A 26,120-nucleotide genomic window follows, 5' to 3' on the forward strand; every position below is an offset into this window, starting at 1 on the left:
TTTAAAAATATTGGTATTAGTCATTTGCAATCGCACTCTGCAACAAGATGTACGTGTTTGGTACAACATAAAAAGTGCAAGTATTTTTGATAATCTTGTAGATATAAGTATAAGCATACTTAAAATACGGAAAAGCAAAAAAATTGCAAAACAAAATTATTTTCAGAACCATGACAAATTTTGGCCTCACACTTCCTCACAATGATTATAGATATGTTCACCATCTGATACAAGATGCACATTGAAGTAGCTTTATCATTATGGGGTAAATATCTTTATCTCAAATATCGAATCTCAGATTTGGAGTAGAATACACCCTATTGTGTTGTTGTTAGTGCGTGTGGTTAATGTGAGGTTCGGTACAAAGTAAGTATACCTAAATCAAACCCAAATTACGTAAACATAATTCATCTTGGTCCGACTTACTTTCATAATTCAACCTAACTATATCTAACTTAATTAAACTTAATCTTAATCAGACTATAAGGTGTATCACGTAAACTGAGTGTCCAGGTAACTATTGATGACCCAGGCACCGCGCCGTGACGTCACTAGTAAACATCAGGAGAGTCGCCGTATGTTGTCAACAGTTACCATCAGACACCGCGTTACCTACACGTGCTTCTATGACACTCATCCTGGCACGAGGAAGTAATCACGAGATTTTCCAGCATAAGATAAACAACTAGACGAGATTAGGAGAAAAGTCAGTCTTGAGAACCTTATTAGTCGACTATTTGAGAATAACGAATAGGGTGGAGCATTGTTTGTTCCCATGAACATGAAGTCCATCACTGTCAAGTGGAATGGGAAGGAGTACGAAATAGAGGTGGATGAAGCTGTGATGACAGTAAAGGACTTCAAAGATGCCATTGAAAAGCAGACCTGTGTTAAACCTCATCGGCAAAAACTGCTTAATCTGAAGTTAAAAGGTGAGTGGGGTCAAGAGGGCCCTCCATGTCAAGCTGTCAGGTTGACAACAAATTGAATGTCAGACACCAGTTTATAGGCGACACTCTCTTACCCTTGAAAGAGGAGTGAAACTGTATTGCTGTGGTAGTGTAGTGTGTATAGCTACAGAACAGGGTGAGTGGTACAGCACGATTAGGATCTAGTAATATTCTACGGTGGTACAGAGATTGAATGGTAGAATTCGGAAGGTCAATGGGTAAAAGTGGGTTTTCATTAATGTAAAAGCAGGGAAAAACTGTAGAAATCAACATCCTTTGAGAATCCTAACACCCAATAATCGAAATTTGCCATACTTGTGAATTACCGTACATGATGCGTGAAGTTAATGGTCATTGTTTACGTCCACACACTGACTGTCTAGCATTTTAACAGACAGCAAAAGTTTAAAACAGCCAATAGTCACTTGTAAGCATACAACATTTTAAACGATGTAAATTTGAGTGTTAAAGATTTGGAGGAGGTAAAGTGTCTTAGACCACCTGGAATTGGACATGGCAGAGAGTAGAACCATGCGAGCTAAACTGAGTCTTAGGGTGGGGGGAGGGCTAAGGTTGTGATTAGAAAATGGACATGTTTGATGTTGTTTGGATGCAACGCATGGGCCCAGATGAATGAACGTTTTTGAAATTTAACGTTTGAGGACAGTATTATGTGTGAGGAGGGTTGATCAAGTAAGAAATTAAAGGGTAAGAGAGAGGTGTGGTAGCAAGGAGTATGGTTGATGGAGCTGAAGAAGGTGTGCTAAAATGGTTTGGACATATGGAGAGGATGAGCGAGGAGAGGTTGACAGAGAGAGTACATTTCAGAATTAAGAAAGCCGAGTTACAGAGAAAGGCTAGAAGCCTTTTAATTTGCCTGCCATGGAAGAGGAAAGAATTTAGGGTAACCTAATCATAACCTTTAAAAGATTTTAAACCAGATTGATGATGTAGTTAGCTAACAGATCTTCAACAAGATGTGTAGGAATAGGGCAACCAGACGATGTAACTTGACATGAAGCAAGAAACTTGTCAGAAAATATGTAAGGAAGTACTTTATATTATAAAACTGGTAGATGAATGGAATAAAGTGAAAGAGAATCTGGTGAATGTGGACAGCTTAGAGAAGCTTAAAAGGTTGTACAACTTTAGATACTGTTCAGAAGATAGTGTAAGTTTTTGCAGTAAATTCTGTTATAACAGAGCCTTTTCCCAGGCCATGAATTTCAGTGAAATATACTCTCATAATCATAGACTTATTTCCCTTTCCTGAATACTTACTTTAGGTGAAATTTTGCCAAGAGGCAGAGCTACCATATAGTTAGGAAAATTTAGTTATAAAGAATGAAGCATGTTAGTTAAGTGTTGAGAAGTGTTTTGTGTGAGATAAGAGATTGTGTGAGAGGTTTCTAGATATATACAGAATGTAAAATTCGATCTTTCCATAGGTAAAACTCCAGATGATGATGCAAAGATGGGGGCAATCAACTTACGACCAGGAACTAAGGTAAAGTGGTTACAGAGCATTCTGTAAAAAAATAAATTTAAGTACACTTTTCACTGTGCTGTTTAACTGATGTATTTGAAAAAATTTTATATTCATTAGATATGAGTAAGTATATGTAGCTACTCTACACAAATACATGGCCAGGACCATATTATTTAATTTGATGTACACATCAGTGTAAAACTACTGTTACAGTTAAGTTGCACCATTCAGCAATTTGATGTTTTATGATAATTTGGACTGTATTGGGGGAAGGGGTTACACTCATGGGGCCCTTGCTCTTGAACATTGTCTGCTATTGTACAACCTTTTAAACCCCTGTTAGCTTTTATTTTTTCATTGAAGGCTCCAGTTGCAGATGAAGGTCCACATCAAGGCTGTGCTGAAATGGTTTGGACATATTGAGAAAATGAGTCTGGTGAGGTTGACAAAGAGGATACGACATGTTGAAAATGAGTCAGGAGAAGTTGACAAAGAGGATATGACATATGGAGAAAATGAGTCAGGAGCGGTTGACAAAGAGGTCACGTATGTCAGAAATGGTGGAGAAAGGAAAACAGGAGACTAAATTGGAGATGGAAGGATAGAGTGGAAAAGATTGTGAGTGACTGGGGCCTGAATGTGCTGTAGGGTGAAAGGCTTACATGAAATAGAGTGAACTGGAGTGATGTAATATTTGGGGGCTTACATGTTGTCAGTAGAGTGAATCTATAATAGAGCCTGGTTGTGGACCAGGGGCTGTGGTTTGTATGCATTACACATGACAGCTAGAGAATGGATGTGAGTGAATGGGGCCATCACTTTGTTCCTGGTGCTACCTCGTTAATGCAAGAAATAGCAAACAAGAATGAAAGAAAGAAGAAACAAAAATTTCCCTGAACCTAGTGACTGATGACCAGCAACTGGATGAATATCCTCAATAAGAATGAGAATTTTATATGTATTCCAGTATATGCACATATTACTTGGTTTGGAACTAACTTTGAGTTATGTTAGGTAAGGGTACCTTAGTTATGCCACAATTCATGAGGATAAGAACCTATAAACCAACTACAAATAGCCTTTGTCAATATCATGCTTGTTTGCAATTAAAGAATATATAATACAGCAAAAGAAGATTGGAGGATAAATGTATTGGAAATGAAATGTTTGAGGACATAATATCGTAAATGGAGGATTGGTCATGCAAGGAATAACTTTGCAAGAGAGAAGTGTGTTATTAAGTAAGTGGAGTATGATTGAAACAGCTGCACAGAATATGCAGAGTTGGTTTGGACATTTGGAGAAGATAGTGGGCTGTAAGAAGAGGAGGGGATGTCAACATATGTGTTTTTATGTTCTCTTAATAAGATGCTAAATATATCTGGTGAAATTTTGAGTTAGTGTATAATGCCTCCAGTTTTATGTAGACAATATTTGTATTCTGGATGGAGTACCAGTTTAAAGTCTTTCAGATAATGATGATGGGTTCCTTAGAGGCTAGTGTTGAAGAAGCACAGCGTATCCCAGATGATCTACCACCAGTTATAAATGACCTTGATATTGAGGAGGAGGAAGTTGCTATTGAGAATCGCTCAGAATATCTACAGAAGGTAAGCCCCCACCAGCTTTTTTCTGCTTACATAATTTGGAAATGGACTAATGCTTCAAGTCTTTACACAGCTTAAGCATTTCTGTTTTTCTGATTATAAATAAACGATTACTGCTGCTAAGCTAAATGTCTTGTGCTGTTTTTCATTAATACTAATGAAAATCAAGGGATTTTGATTTTTTTATAAAGTGTGTCTGAGATAGTATTACAGTGTTTGTCATTCTTGTAATCCAAAATATTACATTTAATCTGAAATGTGTATAATATTGTATTTATAATTAGTAGAAGCATCAGCTAAAAACTGTTAGTGGAAATTAGGTATAATTATAAGCCTTTAACATATGATGAACCTGTCCATGACAATGACTCCCAGATTTCCTCACCATTTGTACCTGCATCCAAACACTTATTTTTACTTAAAAAATTACTTATTCTTTGTAATAGCTTCCTCGCTATATTTCCTCATCAGTTCACATAGTCTTTGACAGAGTATCCCTGTTAGCACTTTAATGTGTACATTCATTTTGATATGTATTATTTAGAGTATAACATATACTCTTCACAAGTATATGAGAGGAGACAGATCTATGCAAAGGCATGGCATTTAATGTAAATACTTTAGTTGAGTAGACAGAATGTTTGAAAGATCACAAGTCATTGAGTTTGAGGCTGAGATTTCTTTTGGTGATAGAGGTTTCTTTTGGTGATAGACAGTTAAGGAGAGAAAAATTTCATCCATGAAGAGATGACATTGGTGAATATTACCTTTTGAAAGACCCTGTGATAGTTCTCTTGTATGTTGTATGATTACCATTTATATAGTTCCATGACTTGATTCTAATATAGAATTCCAGAGACAAAGAGAAGAAAAGTCCAGGTAAAGTAAGAACCCCATGTTTCATGCAATTTAAAAGATAAAACGATGTGGAAGATTGGGTAATATCAGTAAAAGGGAAGGAGACAGCTTGAACTGATAAGAAGCTGAGATTAAGGAAACTACTATAATCTGTAATTTAAAAGATAAAACAATGAGGAAGATTGAGTAATATTAGTAAAAGGTAAGGAGACATATTGAAATGATAAGAAGTTGAGATCAAGGAATTACTATAATCAGGGTGAGAACTTGTTTACCTTTTTTATGTCGGTTAGTCAATTGTTTTATCTTTGCATATTCTAACTACACCGTACATACTATGATGTCAGTACTTGATCAACTGCAACAAACATCCACCGTTTTTAAAACTGTGTGCCAAATTCTCTACTACATTCGCTCCTGCTGCTTCCATCTCCCTCCTTCCTTGCTACGAATACTTCACTCTTATTGCTCCTCTCACTACTCCCTCCTCCCCTGCTGTGCTCACAAATATTGAGCTTTGGAATAACATTCATCAGTAATCCATGAATCATGAATATATTAATGTGAAACAACCTAATTTCTTTACATTGTATTACAGGTTGAAAAGAGAGTAAAGGAATATGAAGTTAAGATTTTGAATGAGATGCGTCCAGGGAAGAAGTTGCTAGTTTTGGATATAGACTACACCTTGTTTGATCATCGCTCAACAGCGGAGACAGGAGCAGAGCTCATGAGGCCATTCCTCCATGAGTTTCTCACCTCTGCATACAAAGTAAGAGCAGAGCATTGCTGTGCCTAATAGACACAAACTTAAGGCAAGAATTTATTATCATACTGGTACATAACAGAGACTCACTCCACAATATTGCAGTATCCAATACTTTTTTATTCTCATTCTTGTTTGTCATTTCCTGCATTAGCAAGGTAGCACCAGGAACGGACAAAGGCCTAAGTCACTCACAACCATTTCCTTGCTCTCATGTGTATTGCACTGAAACGACAGCCTCCTATCTACAACTAGGCCCACAGACCTTTCCATGGTGTTCCTAGGCTGCTTTATATGCCCTGCTTCAGTCCATTGATAGCCTTTTGCCCCTTATATACCACAGCACTCCAGTTCACTCTGTACCTTGCACACCTTTCACCCTCCTGCATGATCAGGCCCTGAACACTCAAAACCTTTTTCACTCCATCCATCCATCTCCAGTTTGGTTTCCTCATTCTCCTTGTCCCCTCCACTTTTGACATATATCATCTTCTTTCAAATCCTCTTTGTCAACCTCTCCTCACTCATTCCCTCCATATGCCCAAACCATTTCAGCACACACTCTTTGGCTTTCTCAATCACTCTCTTATCATTGCCACACCTCTCTCTTACCCATTTATTAATGTCTTTATCAAACCATCTCACATGCATTGTCCTCAGACATTTCATTTTCAATACCTCCACTCTCTTCTGCACATTCTCATCTGTAGATCATGCCTTGCATCCATACAACATAACTGGGACAACTCTACCATTAAGCATAGCCATTTTCACTCTTACAGGTAATGACCTCTCTTTTCACATATTCCTCATTGCTTCCAGAACCATGACTCACTTCCATTTCCATGGTTCCATTCACTGCCATATCCGCTCCCAGGAATCAAAAACACCACTTTCTCCATATTCTTCCCATTAAAATTCACACCCCAACTAACTTGACCCTATACACTACTAAACCCTAGCATTGGAGGGAGAGATATGGAGAGAATGTTTGGAATGGTGTACATGAGTGAGGCTTATATATGTAAAGACTGGGATAAGTGGAGACTTTTGCCATGGTCATCCCTTTGATAGGAGTTTCTTGAAACAACGAGTGTCAGAGATAGACCAGTGATACAGATGCTTTATGGCCTGAGTGAAGTGGATGACTTCATTTAATCAGGGACAGGCATGCCTTTATGATATCATCCTGTAGCATGTTGTGTCATAAACTTGTAATGGAGGTAGATTTAGCAGCTTCATTACAGTAAAATGGATTCACTAGCTCTTCTGTTCATATTCTCTCAGAACTATGACATTGTGATCTGGTCTGCTACAAGCATGAAATGGATTGAAGAGAAAATGAAGCTGCTTGGAGTGTCAACTCACCCTGACTATAGGATTGCCTTTTACCTTGATTCCCTGGCAATGATCACCATAGAAACACAGAAGTATGGAGTCATTGAGGTAAATACTACATGCTTTCACTAAATTGGTCTATATTACATTATTAGGAATTTTGATACCGAGAAATATCTAGAAGTTATTTAAGGATTAAATGATAGTGTTACCTTAAAGAGATTTTGAATGATATAAGGATATGTAGGTAGGTTTTATAGCAAGCCTGAAGAATAGGTTACAAAAGATAGATGTAAATTTTTGCATGTAAGAACAAGTCACAGATATGGAGAAGTCTGTTTGCTGTAATGAGGTTTTTGTGTTTTTTGTATTATATTTCATACTTTGTATTAGATTTTGTATTATATGAAGTTTGGGTACCTATAGCTTTGAGGTTGCACTGTATAATGGAGGAGGGTAAGGTTGGGCTCTCTGGAAAGGCCTCTAATGAGGCTGTACTCCTTTTCCATCCATGACAGTACAACTTCATTAAATTTAGGATACTTCTTATTGTCATGGAAATCCATAAATGATGTAAACATGTGTCTAATACATTTCACAGAAAGCAGGAATTAATAGATTCATATAGTCATCTTCTTTTGTTATTGATAGTTCATGAATGTTTTTATATGAATAATTTATTTTCTTCCTCAGGTGAAACCTTTGGGAGTTATATGGGGAAAATATGAACACTACAAGCAAGAAAACACAATTATGTTTGATGACCTACGCCGAAATTTTCTCATGAACCCACAGAATGGCCTTAAGATCCGAGCTTTCCGCCAGGCACACCAAAACCGAGCTACTGACCGTGAATTATTGCGCTTAGCATCATACTTGGAGGATATTGCTCAAGTTTCTGATATTTCTGCTCTAAATCACAGCAAATGGGAACAGTATCGTAAGGGTGGTTATTATTGACCAGCAGCATTTAAAAGTTAAAGCACTCAGGCTAGTGTTACTCTGCAAGGATGAACACAGGTACTGCTTTGCCTTGCCTCTGCCACTTTTAAGTTTACCTTTGTTCATCCAGTATTCGTATTTAGACCAAAGGAAAAATGAATCAATAAATAGGCTATGCCTACTGTTAAAATGCACTCAGAAGTGGCATATTTTCTGCTAAGCTTATGATAGCAGAGACATTACCCTCAGTTACTGCACCTAAAATTCCACTTAGAGGTTATTGCTTAGGTTTCAGATATTTTTAAAGTAAACCATGGCAAATGAAAACAATATATTAGGGGGTATTACAATCGATATACAATACTGAATATGTAAGAGTGGTCACTCAGGCTAATGATGCTATGTGGGGAGGATTACAGGTGCTGATCTGCTTTTCTTATGCTCCAATAACTCTTCCAAGTTTTGCTGTAGTTCACCATGTAACTGTATAAGGAATAAGGATTATCTGTCACATTTCAGTCAGTAGGTGTACCTACTTATGGCTGTTCAAAAAAAAAGTAGAACTGCTGTCACTTTTCAACTTTGCTTACAGAATCTCTTAGTATCATATATAGACCACAGTCCATAAACTTGATTTAGCTGTTAACAGAATGTAATTGTAGATAACAGTTTCACACTTGTTTCTCACATATGAAATATTGCATGTGTCCTGTAAAAGGTTTAAAAACCAGATCACGATTGTGTACTTTTTTTTTTTTTTTTATAACTGAAAAGCACATTATCTTATAAAATTTATCATAAGATGAAACAGTAGAATGGAAGCCTTTGCTCACTTAACATTATGAGAATTATGTGGCTGCATGCCAAGATATGCCTAATATATACTGGAATGGAAACAAGAGATAGAAAGACCTCCCTGTTGGAAAATCCCATGTGTATGATACTGTCTGACCAAAATAAAACCAAATGTATTATATGATATGAGAAGTGAATTATTACTTTTGTAACATGGGCAAAAGAAAATCAGTATGATGGTAAGGGAAGAGTAAAGTGATGACACATTTTATATGATAGAGTACATTACTGTACTGTGTTTAGTGTAAATATAAAACTGTTTTGGATTAACAGACTGATTAATAACTTTACCTGAACATCTTTTGCAATATAAAGTAGAAGGTTAGCCCAAAAATAGATCCTCTTCTCTGCTCAGTCACTGTTTGTTTTTTATAGTACTGTAACTTGTTCTGTATTATATTTTAAGTGAATGTAGCACATTACCATATTATGATAGGTTATGCACACTACTACATTTTTTATGGTAATATTTATATCACTGTATTTAGGAGTTGTGGAGCACACTGCCAAGTTTTATAAAGATGTAGAGTTTTATTCAAAATTAATGCATGTGATGAATTATCTGTAAAAAGAGTAGAGTGATGTTTTTAGTTAAGGAAAGCATATGACTGTATTTTTGGTAAAATATAGTGTCCCAGTTGTGAAAGAAACCGAATTACCTTTAAGAAGTGCAGATCTGTAAGTTAGACTAGTTGTGGATTTGTTTACAAAAAGAAAAGTTTCATTGGAGGAATTAGAATGCTTACAGCAGTGATCCCCAACTTGTAGTTCACGGGTGCCACAGCACCTGCAGAGCCATTTATGTATCCTGCAAGCTACAAGGAGTCCTATGAAAATAATTTACAATATGAGACTTTTCATCAGACCTACGAGGATGTTATTAAACACTATTTCATTTTAATAAAATTATAACTTAAAAGAGAGAGAGAGAATATATGCTCTAAATCAGTCCTGAAGGGCATACTGACGTGTATTAAACCAGTTCATTCAGCGTCTGCAAGGACAAATGAAAACTTCGAAGATGATGAGTTAAGAAAATGCCTTCATTTTGTGAATTAAAATTAGACATTATTGGCTGTACCACCAGGAGTACAGTCTCATCAAAAACTTATGGAATTAGCTTAGCCTTGGGCTGCAGGAGCCTTTAGAAAGATCCTGAGTAACACCAGGACTCTCATGGGAATGGGTCGTAGGTAAATTTAAAAAAAGATAAACTAAAATTGTAGATACCATGGATGAAAAAGGGTATCTTCCAGTACTTTGCTAGGCTGTAGAAAATATTGAATTCTAAAGATTCGTAGTGTTATGGTTTTCTGACTCTTTGTAGTGATTTGCCAGCAACCCCATCATTCATAAACCATTTATGCACAATTAGTGAGATGAGATTTTAGATAGGGCATGTTTACAATATTACTGAGCTGGAGAGAGAAATAATTGATATGCAAACTACCTTACACTTTAAAGGTTTTTTTTTTTTATCATGTCAAAGAACAGTTGGTGACTGTATTAAGTGAAGTAAAGAAAATATATGAATGAAAATATAGAAATTTAGACTGAAAAATTGGTGGAAACTTCTACTTAATTACATTTATATATATGGCCCTTACCCAAGAAAAATTTGGGGATCACAGGCTTACAGAATAATAGTGACAGCAAAACATTGCTGCTTGATTTCAGTTGTATAGATGCAATACTGCAAACTTTTAGTTTAGTATAAAAATATTTGTTTCCATGGCACAGAGGTAATTTTTTAAACCTAGAAGTTTTGAAACCCATGTTTTTTCCAAGACTAGGCAGCTTCGACTAGATAACATATGGTGAACAGAGCCAGTTCTTCAAGTCCCATGACTGATCTGCCATCTTTTACTTGGGGATTTTCACCTTATAGCAGAGAGCGCAGATTATAAGTTTTACCAGAACATCATCATAAACCTGAAAATTTTTTCTCTGCATAAACTGCTTATATTTAGCATCTTTCAAGACCTTACTGAATTAGGTTTTAATAAGGCAGCTGGCTTAATGAACAATAGGTTAAATGTCTGTATACAAAGGAATCCAGGACTTGCATGTGGCACTGTCCCTGGCTTAAACAGACCTTTAGTTTTGAGTGAAAATTACTTTTTGGTAGGTGAAATGATATATATGAAATACCATATTCATTTCTTACTACAGGTCACTGCAATGAAGGCTTTCCTAAATGGATATATTCCCCTCTTTAAAACCCAAGTAGCACTAGGGTAATTAATTTTTATATTTTACAGTTGAACATCTCAAATCCAGCAACCTTGGGGCTAACCAGTTGTTGGATTTCAGAATAATCTGGATTTTGGATACCAGTTATGCCAAGGGGATCTGATAGCAAATCGAATAAATTACAGATTAACCTGTAGAATTTTCCTTTCCCAATACATGCTTCTATGTGGTCTAAAGAACGATACTACTGTAATTATTTTACGAAAAAAATGTCAATATTTCCTTTCCCTTGTAAACTAAGGCTGTGACAGGTTATTACTCATGAAGTGCTAAGGTGGCATCTAACTTACTTGAGGATCAAAAAAATCTCAGCTCCGGCACGGCGAAAGGGTTGGAGTTACTGTACCTGTGCATCTTCAAGGCTGTGATGACTTTTGAAGCATTCTTTTTGTAACTTTCTTCACATTATTAGATTTATCCTAATTATGTATATGCCCATTATCTCTTGCTGGGTGATGAAATTCTACCGTTCAAAGAAAATATGAACTGATCCTCATAAGTGCCAGATTTTGGGGATGCCAAATTTAAGATATGCTGTACTATTATTAATTCATTTCCATCTGTAGCTAATATTTTTATTAATTTGAAAACTGGAATTTTGATAGAAGTTTCTAAGGAAGCCTATAAACTTTACATTTAATGTAGTCATGTTAAGATGATCAGTTAAGTGCTAGTCACGGTGAGGGTGCACAACACATAACTGACAGCAGGATGATAGGTGTGGCCTCTGGTTTAATAGGACTAAGGCTCAGTTGGCAGCACAACAGGTAATGAGAGAGAAACCTATTTACAATAGAGGAGATTATGACAGTAGTAACACATTTGCATATGAAAAATTTGAGGCTGAGATGGTGAGAACAGAGGCAAAACCACAAAATCTGAGGTAAAAACTGTGTATGACAGCATGGAAAAGTGATCATAGGTCAGGTGATTAGGCAAAGGCAGTTTCGCTCCTTGTCCCCAGACAACTGTATAAGTTTCTGAGCTTCATTCAGTATTCATAAGTACAGTCTGTCATATGATACTTTTAGTGGCCCTAAAAAGGGTGACAGTGTGCCAGCACTTCTAAGTAGTAAAATAAAATGTCAGGAAAGAAAATTAAAATTGTGTATATTCTAACATATCCTTGACAACCTTTAAGATATCCCCTCTTACAGGAGGATGCAAGGCAGAAGCACTAAAGTTGTGACTGATGCTGAAGGGAAGAGGTAATGGGGACACAAGTGGGCAAAGGAAACTGATTAATATGAAACCATTTAGCAAGAGAAAACTCCTAACTGCTTTAAGGGCTGAAAGTGCTTCTATATGGTAAAGTCACAGAACTGTTGGCCATTATCTGTGAAAAGTACGGTTTGTAAATATTGGAAAAGATAAGAAATTAGTAGACAATTGGAAAAGGAATATTACCTAAGAACCAACACAGGTTCAAAGGGAAGAGATTCATCCACAAGTAACATTCAAAGGCAGTGATTACAAGTAACTCCCCGGGATGGACAACATTTTCCATGGGAGATAAAAAGACATTTGCCACTGTTCCCGACAGCGGGTTTTAAACAAGTCAGATTTTAGGCAGACATATGAGGGGGACTCCAGTCAATTATATCTTAGATAAATGGGAATGAACGAACGACGCATGTTACAAATGTCCTTGCAGACTAGATTAGAAAAAATAATGTCCAAAATGAGCTCTGTTCTCATAACACGCTTATGCTTGATCTGTGTACAGTATTTGTCAGAGAGAGTTTGAAACTATGGTTATGAATAAAGCAAGTGTGTTTAGGTTTAAAAGAAAAAAAGAATCCTGTGATTTTCGGGTAAACATTGGAGCTACCAGAAGAAATATAAGGTCACTCACGAGTAGATGATGTATTTCATTTCCATATTCAACAAGGTAGTCACAATGTGAGAGGACTATGAAAGGTCAGTGTTTAATCACAACAGCACCCAGACAAAGGCTTCAATCATGAAAAGAACGGAGGAAAGACCTTTATGTGGTAACGATATACACATAAAGCTAATGTCATTAAGGAAGCTGATGTTTTTGTTTCATAAACGATTTTCACCCATCTGGCTTCGGTGGTATAAACCTCTTGTTCACCTTAGACCACACTACAGAGAAAATGACAGTCTGGAACTGTATATCAACAACATATTAACGACTCATACTTCTGTCTCTTACCCACATACTTCCTCCATAACCTCTCACTCACACTTATTCACACTTACACACATCCTTCTACTTTGATGCCCGAAAAGAGAATTTGCTTCACTCATCAAGACGCCCGATTTCACCCTTTGTCCCACCCGTCCCCGACTTTATACACACAAGACATTATTTATTTACTGATACACATAGGAAGCAAAGACATGGCACATACACCCAAGGTTAAGTGACGTGGGGTAACGCGAGTGTAGAACGCTCTCCCAGTAACACAGAGCCACTGCCAACTGCAGACAAATATCACATCATGATCTGGATTTCATCTTTCTCAACAGTTTGATTAACCCGTTCGGAAAATGGCACAGCTTTTTAGGTATTCATAACCACATTTGTGATGGCCAGGGAGGGCACCATGGGGCGCACGGGGTGTGTGTGTGTGTGTGTGTGTGGCATAGAGGCTTCTGAAGGAAGGGAGAGGACAGTAGTCAGTCACCAGCATGGACGGGATCAAGAGTGCCCAAGACGAGTGCCTAAAGGTTGTGGCGCTTGATGTAAGTGTGGCTCTGAGTGCCCGTCGGGTGTTGAGTCTGAGTGTATAGTGTGTACAACAAAGGTGTACACAAGGTGGATGACGTGTGGCAACAGACGTGTACACAACGTGACCTGACCCTAACCCATGCTAATAAACCCTCAGCTGTGTTGACCCAGTCAAGACCCCGGAGACTCGACCCGTCCCGTCATGACCCGTGCTGACCCACCCTGACCTTGACTGACCAATAGTGACCCATCATGACGTGAGCTGACCTTTCATGACCTTTGCTGACCGGTCATGAGATGTACTGAGCCAGACATTATTACCTTGTCTTATGAGTCATATTATTATTCTGTGGCATAATAGCTCGTGGTGAGTGATGACCTTGCTTGACCCCGACAGTGGTCGCCCCTCACCAAGGTCATGACCTCGGAGCCGCCCCACAGGGTGGTGGGGGTCATGGTCAAGATCATGGACATCTTCGCCAACCACCTGAACTTCTGGTCAGTTCTCCTGACCTGCCTGGCTCTCACAGGTCAGGTCACTAGGTCTCAGTCACCTGCACGAACCCGGTTATAACGAACCTCACGTGATGACACATATTGCTATAGACATTCATGATATACACTGATGGAATTTATATGATATAAAGAGACGCCATCGTGTTCACCTTCTATAATACATGTATATAATGGATATATCATTGTGTTCACATTGTATAATACGTATATATAATGGATATGTTCATCTATGTGTGCCCTTTCTTCCTCCCTCCCCCACACACTGTCCTGCCCCACAACCCACGGACACCCCCACACACTAGCTACCAGGTTATAGTGCCACCACACGGGGACTGGGGGAGGAAAGTCGGCCACAACAACTACTCCGGCCTCATAGGTTACATCAACCGTGGGGTGAGTACTGACCCAGCAACAACAACAACAACAACAACAACCGTGGGGTGAGTACTGACCCTCCCCAACAAAGGGGTGAGCACTACGTCTCCCCTTCTATGGAAAAGGGTCCCTCACTTTCCATTCTCTCTCTCTCTCTCTCTCTCTCTCTCTCTCTCTCTCTCTCTCTCTCTCTCTCTCTCTCTCTCTCTCTCTCTCTCTCTCTCTCAGCTGTCATATACAATTCGTAAACTGTCTCACGGTTTACCATAGCCCGCTTCATATCCTCTGGCTGAACCTACTGGCGACACGTCGCCCCCCGTATACCACAACGTTCCAGTTCGTCCAGTCCAATGCCAGTCCTCATCTCTGGCCATTCGCGCCGATACATGAAATAGTCACACAATACTGTATCTAGTTATGGACTTTAATATCATGATCCCTACGGACACACGACAGGCTAGGTTTGGTTGTTGACCTTGTGTGACCTCATGTGACCTGACCAAGTCTTGTGTGTGTGTCGCAGGAGGCCGCTGTGACCATGGTACCCCTGACCATAACTCCCCTGAGGGCGGAAGCAATGGCCTTCAGTGAACCACTCTTCAACAACGAGCAGAGGGTCATCTACAAGCGGCCTGTTCCGGAGGCGCAGGTCCTTGGCTTCGTCAAGCCATACACTCCCATGGTAAACCTCACCTGCTAGTTATACTCCCATGGTCAACCTCACCTGCTAGTTATACTCCCATGGTAAACCTCACCTGCTAGTTATACTCCCATGGTCAACCTCACCTGCTAGTTATACTCCCATGGTAAACCTCACCTGCTAGTTATACTCCCATGGTCAACCTCACCTGCTAGTTATACTCCCATGGTAAACCTCACCTGCTAGTTATACTCCCATGGTCAACCTCACCTGCTAGTTATACTCCCATAGTAAACCTCACCTGCTAGTTATACTCCCATGGTAAACCTCACCTGCTAGTTATACCCCCATGGTAAACCTCACCTGCTAGTTATACTCCCATGGTAAACCTCACCTGCTAGTTATACTCCCATGGTAAACCTCACCTGCTAGTTATACCCCCATGGTCAACCTCACCTGCTAGTTATACTCCCATGGTAAACCTCACCTGCTAGTTATACTCCCATGGTAAACCTCCCAGCTCAAGGGTCGTACCGTCCTGATCCAAAAGCTTCACCTATTCTATGTAAGTGTGTGTGTGTAAGTGTGTGTGTGTGTGTGTGTGTGTGTGATGTGCATTAGATGTGTTCCCGTATGATGAGAGGCTATTTACCTGTGTGTATCCTCGGCAGGTGTGGATGTGGATTCTGTTTAGCTTGCTGGTGCTGTGCGTTGCCGTCTGCCTCGTCCATTTAGCCACCTCCAGCCTCCACGACCACCTGTAAGTACAGCAGAGATGTATTCGAGGAACAGGAGTGGATGGGAGGGAGAGGAGGGAAAGCGTCAAATAATCGGTATGGAAGAGAAAGAATGGGAAGGGAATATCTGCTGAGAGGAACTGATAATGGTGAGAGCTGTCAAGTCTGAAGCACAGACAAGGCTGTTCCCTGTAGCAGTGGGGTGTGGTGGGGAGTCTGTTGTCGTCTCCCACACCCTGAATGTGGGAGGGAAGCTTCAGGTACAGGTCGTGTTGACACACTAAGAGACAAGGGGTCAAACCCTTGCCCTACCACACCCAGAACACAGCCACCACACGTCCACAAACAAGACTTGACCCTTACACAAACTGGTGTCATATTATTGATTATAATGTCAATACCATATTGTCCAATATTCCCATCTTGCTCGTACTCCACCCTCAGCCTCACCTGACCTTCTTCACCACCTTCAGCCTCGCCTGACCTTGACCTGAGCAATGTTATTGTTGACAGAGACCATGATGGCGAGGCTGTGGGTGACCCAACCCGTGGTGGTGCTTGGTGGACGAGGGGGCGCTCCAGCCTCCACAGATCCGTGTTGTGGACCTACTCCTCTCTTCTCTCTCAGTGTACGACGGTTGTATATCATCCCACCATGGCGATAAACATTGTGCAATATCTCATTTATTTAGTATATCTGTCGTACCATCACGCCATACGACTGTCCCCTTTAATTCCCTCAGTTCTTTGGTCCCTTATGTACGTTCATACCAAGCCTGGTGGTGATGGCACTGTCTTGCGGGACGAAGTTTACGAAAAAGCTCTATTTTTTTACATCTTTTTCCCGTGGGATGTGATCGTGCAGCCGTGCCGTGGTGGCCAGAGAGTTGGTCGGTGCGTGTGGTGGCGGGGATGTGGTTGCTGGTGAGTTTGATCGTCGGCGGAGTGTACCGCTCCAACCTGAAGGCCATGCTCATCCTACCCACTGTCTCCCTCCCGTTCGACAACATACGCCAGCTCCTGCACACGGACATCCCAACCTACGTCATTCTGGGCAGCATCTTCGACCACGCCATGTTGGTCAGTCCTGCGACACGCAATGCCCGGCTGGGTTGACCTCCCTCCCCTGGTGTAGGATGAAGGGTTCACCTCCCTCCCCCTGGTGTAGGATGAAGGGTTGACCTCCCTCCCCTGGTGTAGGACGAAGGGTTGACCTCCCTCCCCCTGGTGTAGGATGAAGGGTTCACCTCCCTCCCCTGGTGTAGGACGAAGGGTTGACCTCCCTCCCCCTGGTGTAGGATGAAGGGTTGACCTCCCTCCCCTGGTGTAGGACGAAGGGTTCACCTCCCTCCCCTGGTGTAGGATGAAGGGTTGACCTCCCTCCCCCTGGTGTAGGACGAAGGGTTCACCTCCCTCCCCTGGTGTAGGATGAAGGGTTCACCTCCCTCCCCCTGGTGTAGGACGAAGGGTTCACCTCCCTCCCCTGGTGTAGGATGAAGGGTTGACCTCCCTCCCCCTGGTGTAGGATGAAGGGTTCACCTCCCTCCCCTGGTGTAGGATGAAGGGTTGACCTCCCTCCCCTGGTGTAGGACGAAGGGTTCACCTCCCTCCCCTGGTGTAGGATGAAGGGTTGACCTCCCACAGTGATGTGTTCCTAACGACCTATATATAGTAACCTTCTTCTCTACCATAGTACATAACCTTAACAGAATTCCCCCTTTCCATCCACCTCCCATTAAGTTGGTACCCCTCTGCAACCCCCCACATACCAAGTTGGTACCCCTCTAACCATCATATAACAAGTTGGTACCCCCATATAACATGGTGGTATCCATCTAACCCCCATATAACAAGTTGGTACCCTTCTAACCATCATATAAGACGTTGGGACCCCTCTAACCCCCATATAACAAGTTGGTAACCCTCTAACCATCATATAACAAGTTGGTACCCCTCTAACCATCATATAACAAGTTGGTACCCCCATATAACATGGTGGTATCCATCTAACCCCCATATAACAAGTTGGTACCCTTCTAACCATCATATAAGACGTTGGGACCCCTCTAACCCCCATATAACAAGTTGGTAACCCTCTAACCATCATATAACAAGGTGGTACCCCTCTAACCCCCATATAACAAGTTGGTACCCCTCTAACCATCATATAACAAGTTGGTACCCCTCTGTAGCCCCCATAATATAACAAGTTGGTACCCCTCTGTAGCCCCCATAATATAACAAGTTGGTACCCCTCTGTAGTCCCCGGATCCCAAGTTAGCCCCCATATAACAAGTTGGTACCCCTCTGTAACCCCCATAATGTAACAAGTTGGTACCCCTCATGCAGGCGGCGCCCAAGAACTCGCCACTTGGGCGGTTGAAGAAGCAAACCATGGTGCATGGCAACATCAAGGCAGCCATCGCTGACATCCATGCTGGCAACATTGCTGCTGTGGCCTCCTACTCCGGTCTCCAGGACATTCTGCATGAGTCCTTCTCCAGGGCAAGTCTCCACCAGGGGTGGTTGACCTCCCAGGTCACCCTCCACCAGGGGTGGTTGACCTCCCAGGTCACCCTCCACCAGGGGTGGTTGACCTCCCAGGTCACCCTCCACCAGGGGTGGTTGACCTCCGAGGTCACCCTCCACCAGGGGTGGTTGACCTCCCAGGTCACCCTCCATCAAGGGGCGTTGACCTCCCAGGTCACCCTCCACCAGGGATGTTGACCTCCCAGGTCACCCCCCACCAAGGCTGTTGACCTCCGAGGTCAACCTCCACCAGGGATATTGAGGGTCAAGTAGAGTGCTATCAGGGGGTCGAGTATAGTACTATCAGGGGGTCAAGTAGAGTACTATCAGGAGGTCAAGTAGAGTACTATCAGGGGGTCAAGTAGAGTACTATCAGGGGGTCAAGTACAGTACTATCAGGGGGTCAAGAAAGTGATCCAGGAAGTGTCGACCTCAGATGACCTGTAACTATTCATTTCCTTAAGCATAGATCTTACTACTGACCCTTACCACACCCTTCTACCGCAGCCTCGCTACAGTTAACACTCTCGTGTCGCCACACAGAAAGGTTTCTGTTACCTCTATGTCACCTCGGAGACCATGCTGAGCGCTCCACTGGGCATATTCTTCCCGAAGAACTCCACACTGAAGCCCATGATTGATAACATGTGAGTACATGAGGCACGTCTGCCGTAGATCTTACTCACATAAGTTCACATCTCACAAAACTTATGTACTACTCTAAATGTAGCCTTAATGGATTGCATTCATGGGAAACTGTTCATATTTTCAGGGATACAAACATTTGAACTATCAAAACAGACATAATGCACGATTCACACATGAATTTCTGAAATCTATATATATTTTTCTGAGTTTGGAATACATTCAAGACATGACATACTGTCAAAAATAAAAATCCTGTAGTACGAAAAATTGTATTTCATGATCTGTGAAGATTATAAAGTAAGAGATCATATGATTTCTCAGTCTAACTAACGCTTAGTGACACAAGCATTGGCGATTTAACTGACCTGACCACATAGAGAGACAGATACTAATAAAGCAAGGATAACGTGTTTACTTGCAGCATTCGTGGTTTGAAGGAGTTTGGCATCATAAACCACCTTTACATTAGCCAGATGCCAAACGCAAGCGAGTGTGAAAACCCAACTGGGGACATCTTGGTGAATGACCTCAGACCACTCGAGATGGGGGATTTTTATGGTGTATTCGCTCTCTATGCTGGAGGTAAGTCTACCTCCTTCTCTTTCTCTCCATCTTTTACTCTTAATCATAAAGCCATAACTCGTTATGGCATCGGTAAGAAGGACGAACATCACAACAGACAACAGATCGTAAACCTCGTTCAGTTTCAGCAAACCTATTCATAACATCTCCCCTTGACAGGAGTATTGCTAGCTACGTTCACCATCTTGCTGGAACTTCTGCTGGCCTACCTGGCAGGTAAAGGCCACAAAATGCAAATGAGGCGCAAACAACAGTAGTTGAGGAACAGCCATCTCCACACGTAACACACACGAACCGTGAGAACAAGGCGCAGGAGGTCAAATTCATGACCCTGGCATGGCAATACAGGCAACCCGAGTGAAGGACATGTTCGTTTTAATACGCATTTGTTATATTAACTATATCCTCCTTCGCCATCATATTGATTTACGAGAAAGATATCAAACTCCAGTGTTTGGATAACACTTTACAGACCTCGGCAGTGTGGGAGAAATTAGAGAGAATCCAATTGGCAGTCAAACACTTACAAAAAGCACAACTGACAGGAATATCTGGAGAAAAGGGAATATCTGTACAAAATAATAGTAAAACAATGACAGTGATATTAATTCTGATACAACAACTGTTTTAGTCTTTATCAAAACACCATTAGGATAATCTTGTTGTAAAACTATGATCATTTTGAGGTAGTATAATGTAGATGTTGTATCTAAGTTGGGTCAGTAAGTACATGCACTACTGTATTACCTAAGCTTAGCTAGTTTAAATGTAATATCCAAGTTTGATCAATAAATCAATAATGCACTGCATTGCCTAAGATTGCTCATTTCAACCACGTTTTCCTCTGTGCATGATGTAACATTTCAAATTCAAAGCAAAATAGAAATTTACGTTAAGATGCACATGATATAAAAGGACAAAGTGTCTTATGTGTATAACTTGTTCCTTCACAATCGTGTTAATTTAAGATGTTCTGTATTTGTAATAAATTTTATGTTCTATATTATAAAGTTTGTGCATGTAAAGTGTTCGTGTGTGTCCCGCACACCGTCTTCCTGCACTGAATTACGTCACACTGGAAGCTCCATGTAATATTTCAAGTGTGGCAAACACACATCTTTATTGAGTTTGATGAATACAATACACTGTAGATAAAGAAATAAAATCTATCAGTAAGCACAAATATTGGACCAGGTCTACTTGAATATTGCATCATCGTCACCATTAACTAATGAAACAGTAGACTACCACCATAAGACACTAGTTAAATTATATAATTCGATTTGGTGTCATTTTTAGAGCTAAAGCTTAATGGCTTCTTGGTTGTAACAGCCTTACAATCTAAAAGGAAAAAAAAAAAAGTTAATTTGTTTTCAAGAAATATGGCGGTCATGATCGCATAGGAAAACAGAGTCGGATTATCACTAATATTTGAAACGTTCCATCAACAAGGCACTAGTTGGACATGATATATGTATATATTAACCACTAAAGACGATGTACTAATTTGCAAAGAAATATATTGGAAGTTATTCAGTATTTACGTCTAATTTGCCATCATCCACATTTTCCCTACGACAATACGGGACAGTTCGCTAAACAATCTCACAAACTCACACACCCTTTCCTCATAATATAATCTCGTCATAAACAACAGCACATCATCTTTATCATGTATACAAAGCAACACCAAACCATCTTTATCATCGTTAATCCAACAATCTAAGACAACATGGAGCGTTCAAACTCTCGCCCGCCATTATGGTACTTCCCTCGCGGGAGAGTACCTCGGTTTTCATTGATTTCTACTTAGCATATCTATATAATGCATCTGATCTAATAAAGCAACTCACCTAATTATTGTGTAGACACCACCTGGGTAAACACATCCATCACACACAAACATAAGACAACAATAACATTGTTCCAATACTCCGCCGCCATGATATATACACAGTCTTTCATTTACATCAACGATACTTATTTTATTATCTGGAAATGTGTGTCATTAATGCATTTTTTTGGCATTCAATCATTCTTTTATTTTATAAGAAAGTAATCCAAATTTTTCACATATAACTCACAGTCGACAAAATGTCACAATGATAAAGTTCTAACCAGCGTGGTATGATGGACTATGTGCATTTTCCAGTATAATTCCTCACTGTATTTCATTACCTGAAGTCATTATCAAGATCGTAGGTTTTCAGGATAAGAATAGGTTTTATTTCATATATGGACGCATTCATAGGCAGAAAATAGGACAAAAAAAGTCTCCTCAAATCTTACATCAGCTCAGAAAAATGGTCAGTTGGGGGTGTATGTATATGAATGAAAAAGGAAAACTTGAAGAAACAGAATGAAGAGAAAACTTGCATAGTTTATGCGCAGGTGACGAGCCATTCAGATCCTATTTTGAGTCTTTCCGAAGAAATATCTTACAAATTCATATTGAATCTGTCGTACGAGTCTTCCATGCAATTTCACGGGTTTGTTAGTTTAGTCTTGGAAATAACTCAGAACCGTACATAATTCTTTTAACACCAGCTTATAACAAGAATCGTTTGCATTTTACAATCACACACGTCCTTTTATAGTCACATATATACCCGTTTTCTTTGTCCATTCATCACTATGCATTGATTTGAAATTCATCTAAAAGTAGCTTGTATTTACTCTATATGATTCTGCTTGAATTAATAGATTTAGGTCGTCATATCCAATAATCTTTAACATTCTGATTAATTCGAAGGAGTTCTTTTTTTTTCACAAAGTCGTACTGGTCCTGTTTTGTCATCATGTGTCTTGTTTCACTGATGTCTATCTTAATATATACCCGACTCGGACAGCAAGTGGTTGCATCAATAACAAGGTCACCTTTGGCGAGGTCGCGTCATTGTCAACTGTAAAAAGTAGTTTAGTATGTGTCCAATCCCTTGCTCCTGTTTGGAATGCAGCCCAAGGGTTGCAGGAACCCTCAAGGCCCTTACAACAGTTCCTGGTGCAAGAACCCTCATTCATGAAACACTTTTGACCCTCTCCAAGACATCCCTTCTTTCAAAAAAAAACACACATATATTCTCACAGACACTGAAAAAAAAAATCGGTCTAAAAAAATCACCCTAAATTAATTCATTAAAAACCTACACAAAACCTGTCTAAAAACTGCACATCCACCCTTCACTCTCACCAACTAACAAGCAATACAATTCAACATTTAACAACTCCCTCACAATAGGCCCTGACAACATAAATTTTTACATAAATCACTTTGGATTAGGTACAATACCATGACTATTTAATGTTTGTGGATGGAATGGTGAGGGAGTTAATAAAGGTTTTGAAAAAAGGCATGTACGCAGTCCGTTAGGGGTAGAGGGCCTGAGAGATAAGTCAGTTGCTGTTTGCAGATGACAATGGTCTGATAGCACCCATGAGTGAGAAAGTGCAGAAGCTGGTGTATGCATCGGGGTGAGTGCGTAAAAGGAGGAAGTTGAAAGTTAATGTGAATAAAGAAAGTTAAGAAAATGAGGTTTAACAAGAGAGGGACACAGGTCAGTCGGAGTGAGTTTAAATGCAAAAAATGTGGAGGAATAGGGGTGTTTTGGATACCTGGATGTGAACCGTGTAGTGGATAACAGTTTAGGAGCTTTATAGAACCTCAGGGTGGCTGAAGAGGAAAATGTCCTTGGTATGCTGAGGAGTATATGAAAAGAGAGGTCACTGTCTGTGTGGCCAAAAATTGGCTTGTTTGATGGTATAGTAGTTCTGATGGTGGTGTATGGATGTGTCATGGACCTTAAATGCCAAAGTACAGAAGGGGGTGGATGTACTGGAAAAGAAATGCCATATGACATGTGGTGTGAGGAAAGATTAGTAATAGATGACATTATGAGAGGTTGGGTAGTATGTGGAATAAGTTTGAGTGTTGAGCAGTGTGCTGAAATGGGCTAAATATATGGAAATGACAGACTAGCTAAAAGGATTCGTATGTCAAAAGGATGCAGTGAAAGACACTACGAGTCAGGGCCTGAACATGAATGATGGTGTGAAGTGTGTCCAGGAAAGAGTGAAGTGGAGTAAAGTGACATTTTGGTTGTGGGATGAACAAGGGCATTTGAAGAGGTCTGGGGAAACCATGGAGAGGTGTGTGTGGCTTGGCTGTCAATATGTGATGTTCTGGCTTCAGTGCATTGTTCATGATGTGCATGAGTGGATGTGACCAAATGAGTGCCATTTCTTCATCTGTTCCTGGTACTACCTTGCTAGTGCTAAAATGTTGAAAAAGCATGTATGTATAAAAGATTACAAATATACGTTGCTTCTCAACAGTGTTGATATATTGTTCTGGGTAGGTGGCAGTGACCAATAACATTTTCCACTGTTTTATGGATATTAATTCGGGTCCAGTTGCAATTCTTTGATTCTGTGGAAACATCGCATTGTAAAAGGGACACTCTTAACTCATAATCCACTTAGATGTGATCTTAAGGGTTAAGCAGGGTCTGGCACTGTTACTCATTAAGGTATGAACAGCACTCATGAGTGCTCTGTACAAGCTCTTGACTAAGTTAAGTCTCAAAGGGGAGGACCTCATACAAATGAAATGGAAGTCAATGGATGTTAAGGGCCCCAAACATCTTCATCCCAAAAGAGGTTACTGTATCAGCAGATGGAACAGACTAAATATGAGAAACTGCTGCCATCATTACTGATATGATGATACATTTTACAAAATGCAACTGTAGTTTAAAATGATGACAAGGATCACTACAGACACACACAAAACCATAAGACTGTACTCCAGGCTTTGACTTTGTATGAGACTTTAATCAGTTTCAAGGAGTAGCCATGCATATACAACACTGATAAAAACAAAATCAACCAAACTCTTTATTTATAGGACTCAGTTTATTGATCTTAACAGACTGAACTATGGATGAAAACATACAGAAGCACTCAATATTCACATAACTCTGAGTACACATGAAAAGCAGTAAAAAAATTAAGTAACAAGAGACAAAAGACACTGGCTCAAGTTCTGTTGTTGATTCCTCCGCAGAACATTAAGCTACTGAACGTTACGGGTATCTACTAACTTGCATACACAAGTGTTCATCAATAATGTTATGAATGACACAACGTAATTCTTCTGATATTTTGGCATATATGTATACAAAAAAGAGTTGAACTGTCCTACCGGAAAGATCGCTCAAGATAATCTAAAAGCAATGTTCTATATCTGCCACTTGTGCCAGTGGATGTCCCCAGGGTAGCAGCAGCGACAGTAACAGCAGCAGCATCCCTCTGTCACACTATCCACTGTGGCAAACCGAATGGCAAGTCATTTCCATCAGACAAATGTGGTAGTCATGAAAGCAGATTAGTTTATTCTCCCAGAATAATGCTTGGAGGATCAACACTGCAGAAGGTACAGTAACACACAAAGACTTAACACTGGGGAGAATAATGCATTAGGAATTAACAGTGTTAAAAGGTCTAGTAACACACAACTAACCTTGGTAACTCCTCCCAGACATGAAGACTGAACACAGTACAGGAACACAGTAGCACATAAATCATAAATTCATATGGGAATAATACATGAGGAAAAACAGTGAAAGATAATACAATTCACAAACTGGCACTATTAGGACAATAACTGCATCTGAAGGTAATTCAATCACCAGTAATGAATAAGGAAGCATGCTTAAACAAATTTGTGACACAGTATGAGACTAGTAGTATGAAAAGCATATCTTCATTTTGTGTTGACTAGCAAAGGTCAAAGTATGGACGACAACTGGATAATACAATGTGACATCTGTTGATGAGAAGGGCTGCTTGAAAGCAATAATAGCACTCGACATACAAAAGGATGACCAGAACGGAAATAAAAGTATGTATTATAAGAGCAATTATCTGTCTAAACAGTATTACAATGCTTGTAAAGTTTCCCACTCAACTGAAAAATGCACAAGAATTGAAGATTGTAACAAAAGAATTGTATCTACAATTTACTTAGAGGTCATACAGAAGCCAGGTTCATTGATGATTACAAGGGATATTTTGTGTGATCCACTATTCCCAATATGAGTGATCCACCGTTCCCAATAAATGAGGTAGTGAGATTCTGCATGAGCAGTTTACTAAGTGGCTTACACTGGGCAGAAGTTTGCCTAATACCCACTATCACCTCAGATCCATATATTGTGAATAAATAATGCAATCACTACATCCAAAGGATCCTAGATGTTAGGATTCTACCTGAGAGGGTTTTACTTATGCTGTGTTGCAAATTTTCTTGTCCTATAACAAACCTCATCAAATGCAGTGC

At 40.1% G+C, this 26,120-nt stretch overlaps 3 protein-coding genes across 3 annotated transcripts; all 3 read left to right on the top strand.

Annotated features, from left to right (window-relative positions):
- Positions 1 to 532: 532 nt before the first annotated feature.
- Ublcp1 (Ubiquitin-like domain-containing C-terminal domain phosphatase 1) lies at positions 533 to 11,190 on the top strand. Its single transcript, XM_071687986.1, has 6 exons — positions 533 to 932; positions 2,399 to 2,457; positions 3,912 to 4,049; positions 5,503 to 5,676; positions 6,958 to 7,116; positions 7,702 to 11,190. Exons 1-6 carry the CDS (start codon positions 776 to 778, stop codon positions 7,966 to 7,968), a joined length of 954 nt encoding a protein of 317 aa, XP_071544087.1. The 5' UTR covers positions 533 to 775; the 3' UTR covers positions 7,969 to 11,190.
- A 2,506-nt stretch (positions 11,191 to 13,696) lies between these two features.
- On the top strand, positions 13,697 to 19,075 carry LOC139762944 (probable glutamate receptor). The gene is made up of 8 exons (XM_071688267.1): positions 13,697 to 13,770; positions 14,154 to 14,254; positions 14,575 to 14,665; positions 15,171 to 15,329; positions 15,959 to 16,047; positions 16,834 to 17,104; positions 18,374 to 18,546; positions 19,018 to 19,075. The coding sequence occupies exons 1-8, from the start codon at positions 13,717 to 13,719 to the stop codon at positions 19,073 to 19,075; spliced, it is 996 nt and encodes a 331-aa protein (XP_071544368.1). The 5' UTR covers positions 13,697 to 13,716.
- On the top strand, positions 19,002 to 20,192 carry LOC139762833 (uncharacterized). Its single transcript, XM_071687987.1, has 3 exons — positions 19,002 to 19,200; positions 19,623 to 19,783; positions 19,943 to 20,192. The coding sequence occupies exons 1-3, from the start codon at positions 19,133 to 19,135 to the stop codon at positions 20,038 to 20,040; spliced, it is 327 nt and encodes a 108-aa protein (XP_071544088.1). The 5' UTR covers positions 19,002 to 19,132; the 3' UTR covers positions 20,041 to 20,192.
- The last annotated feature ends 5,928 nt before the right edge of the window (positions 20,193 to 26,120 follow it).

The sequence above is a fragment of the Panulirus ornatus genome, chromosome 45 (assembly GCF_036320965.1).
Source record: "Panulirus ornatus isolate Po-2019 chromosome 45, ASM3632096v1, whole genome shotgun sequence".
Classification (NCBI taxonomy): domain Eukaryota; kingdom Metazoa; phylum Arthropoda; class Malacostraca; order Decapoda; family Palinuridae; genus Panulirus; species Panulirus ornatus.

Coding starts and splice junctions, on each gene's coding strand:
- LOC139762944 (XM_071688267.1), top strand. CDS start 13,717: ATGGACGGGATCAAGAGTGCCCAAGACGAGTGCCTAAAGGTTGTGGCG. Junction 13,771..14,153: donor TAAAGGTTGTGGCGCTTGAT/GTAAGTGTGGCT, acceptor TGACCCCGACAG/TGGTCGCCCCTCACCAAGGT. Junction 18,547..19,017: donor AGGGCAAGTCTCCACCAGGG/GTGGTTGACCTC, acceptor CATTTCCTTAAG/CATAGATCTTACTACTGACC.
- LOC139762833 (XM_071687987.1), top strand. CDS start 19,133: ATGCTGAGCGCTCCACTGGGCATATTCTTCCCGAAGAACTCCACACTG. Junction 19,201..19,622: donor AAGCCCATGATTGATAACAT/GTGAGTACATGA, acceptor GTTTACTTGCAG/CATTCGTGGTTTGAAGGAGT. Junction 19,784..19,942: donor ATTCGCTCTCTATGCTGGAG/GTAAGTCTACCT, acceptor TCCCCTTGACAG/GAGTATTGCTAGCTACGTTC.
- Ublcp1 (XM_071687986.1), top strand. CDS start 776: ATGAACATGAAGTCCATCACTGTCAAGTGGAATGGGAAGGAGTACGAA. Junction 2,458..3,911: donor ACTTACGACCAGGAACTAAG/GTAAAGTGGTTA, acceptor AAAGTCTTTCAG/ATAATGATGATGGGTTCCTT. Junction 5,677..6,957: donor TTCTCACCTCTGCATACAAA/GTAAGAGCAGAG, acceptor ATATTCTCTCAG/AACTATGACATTGTGATCTG.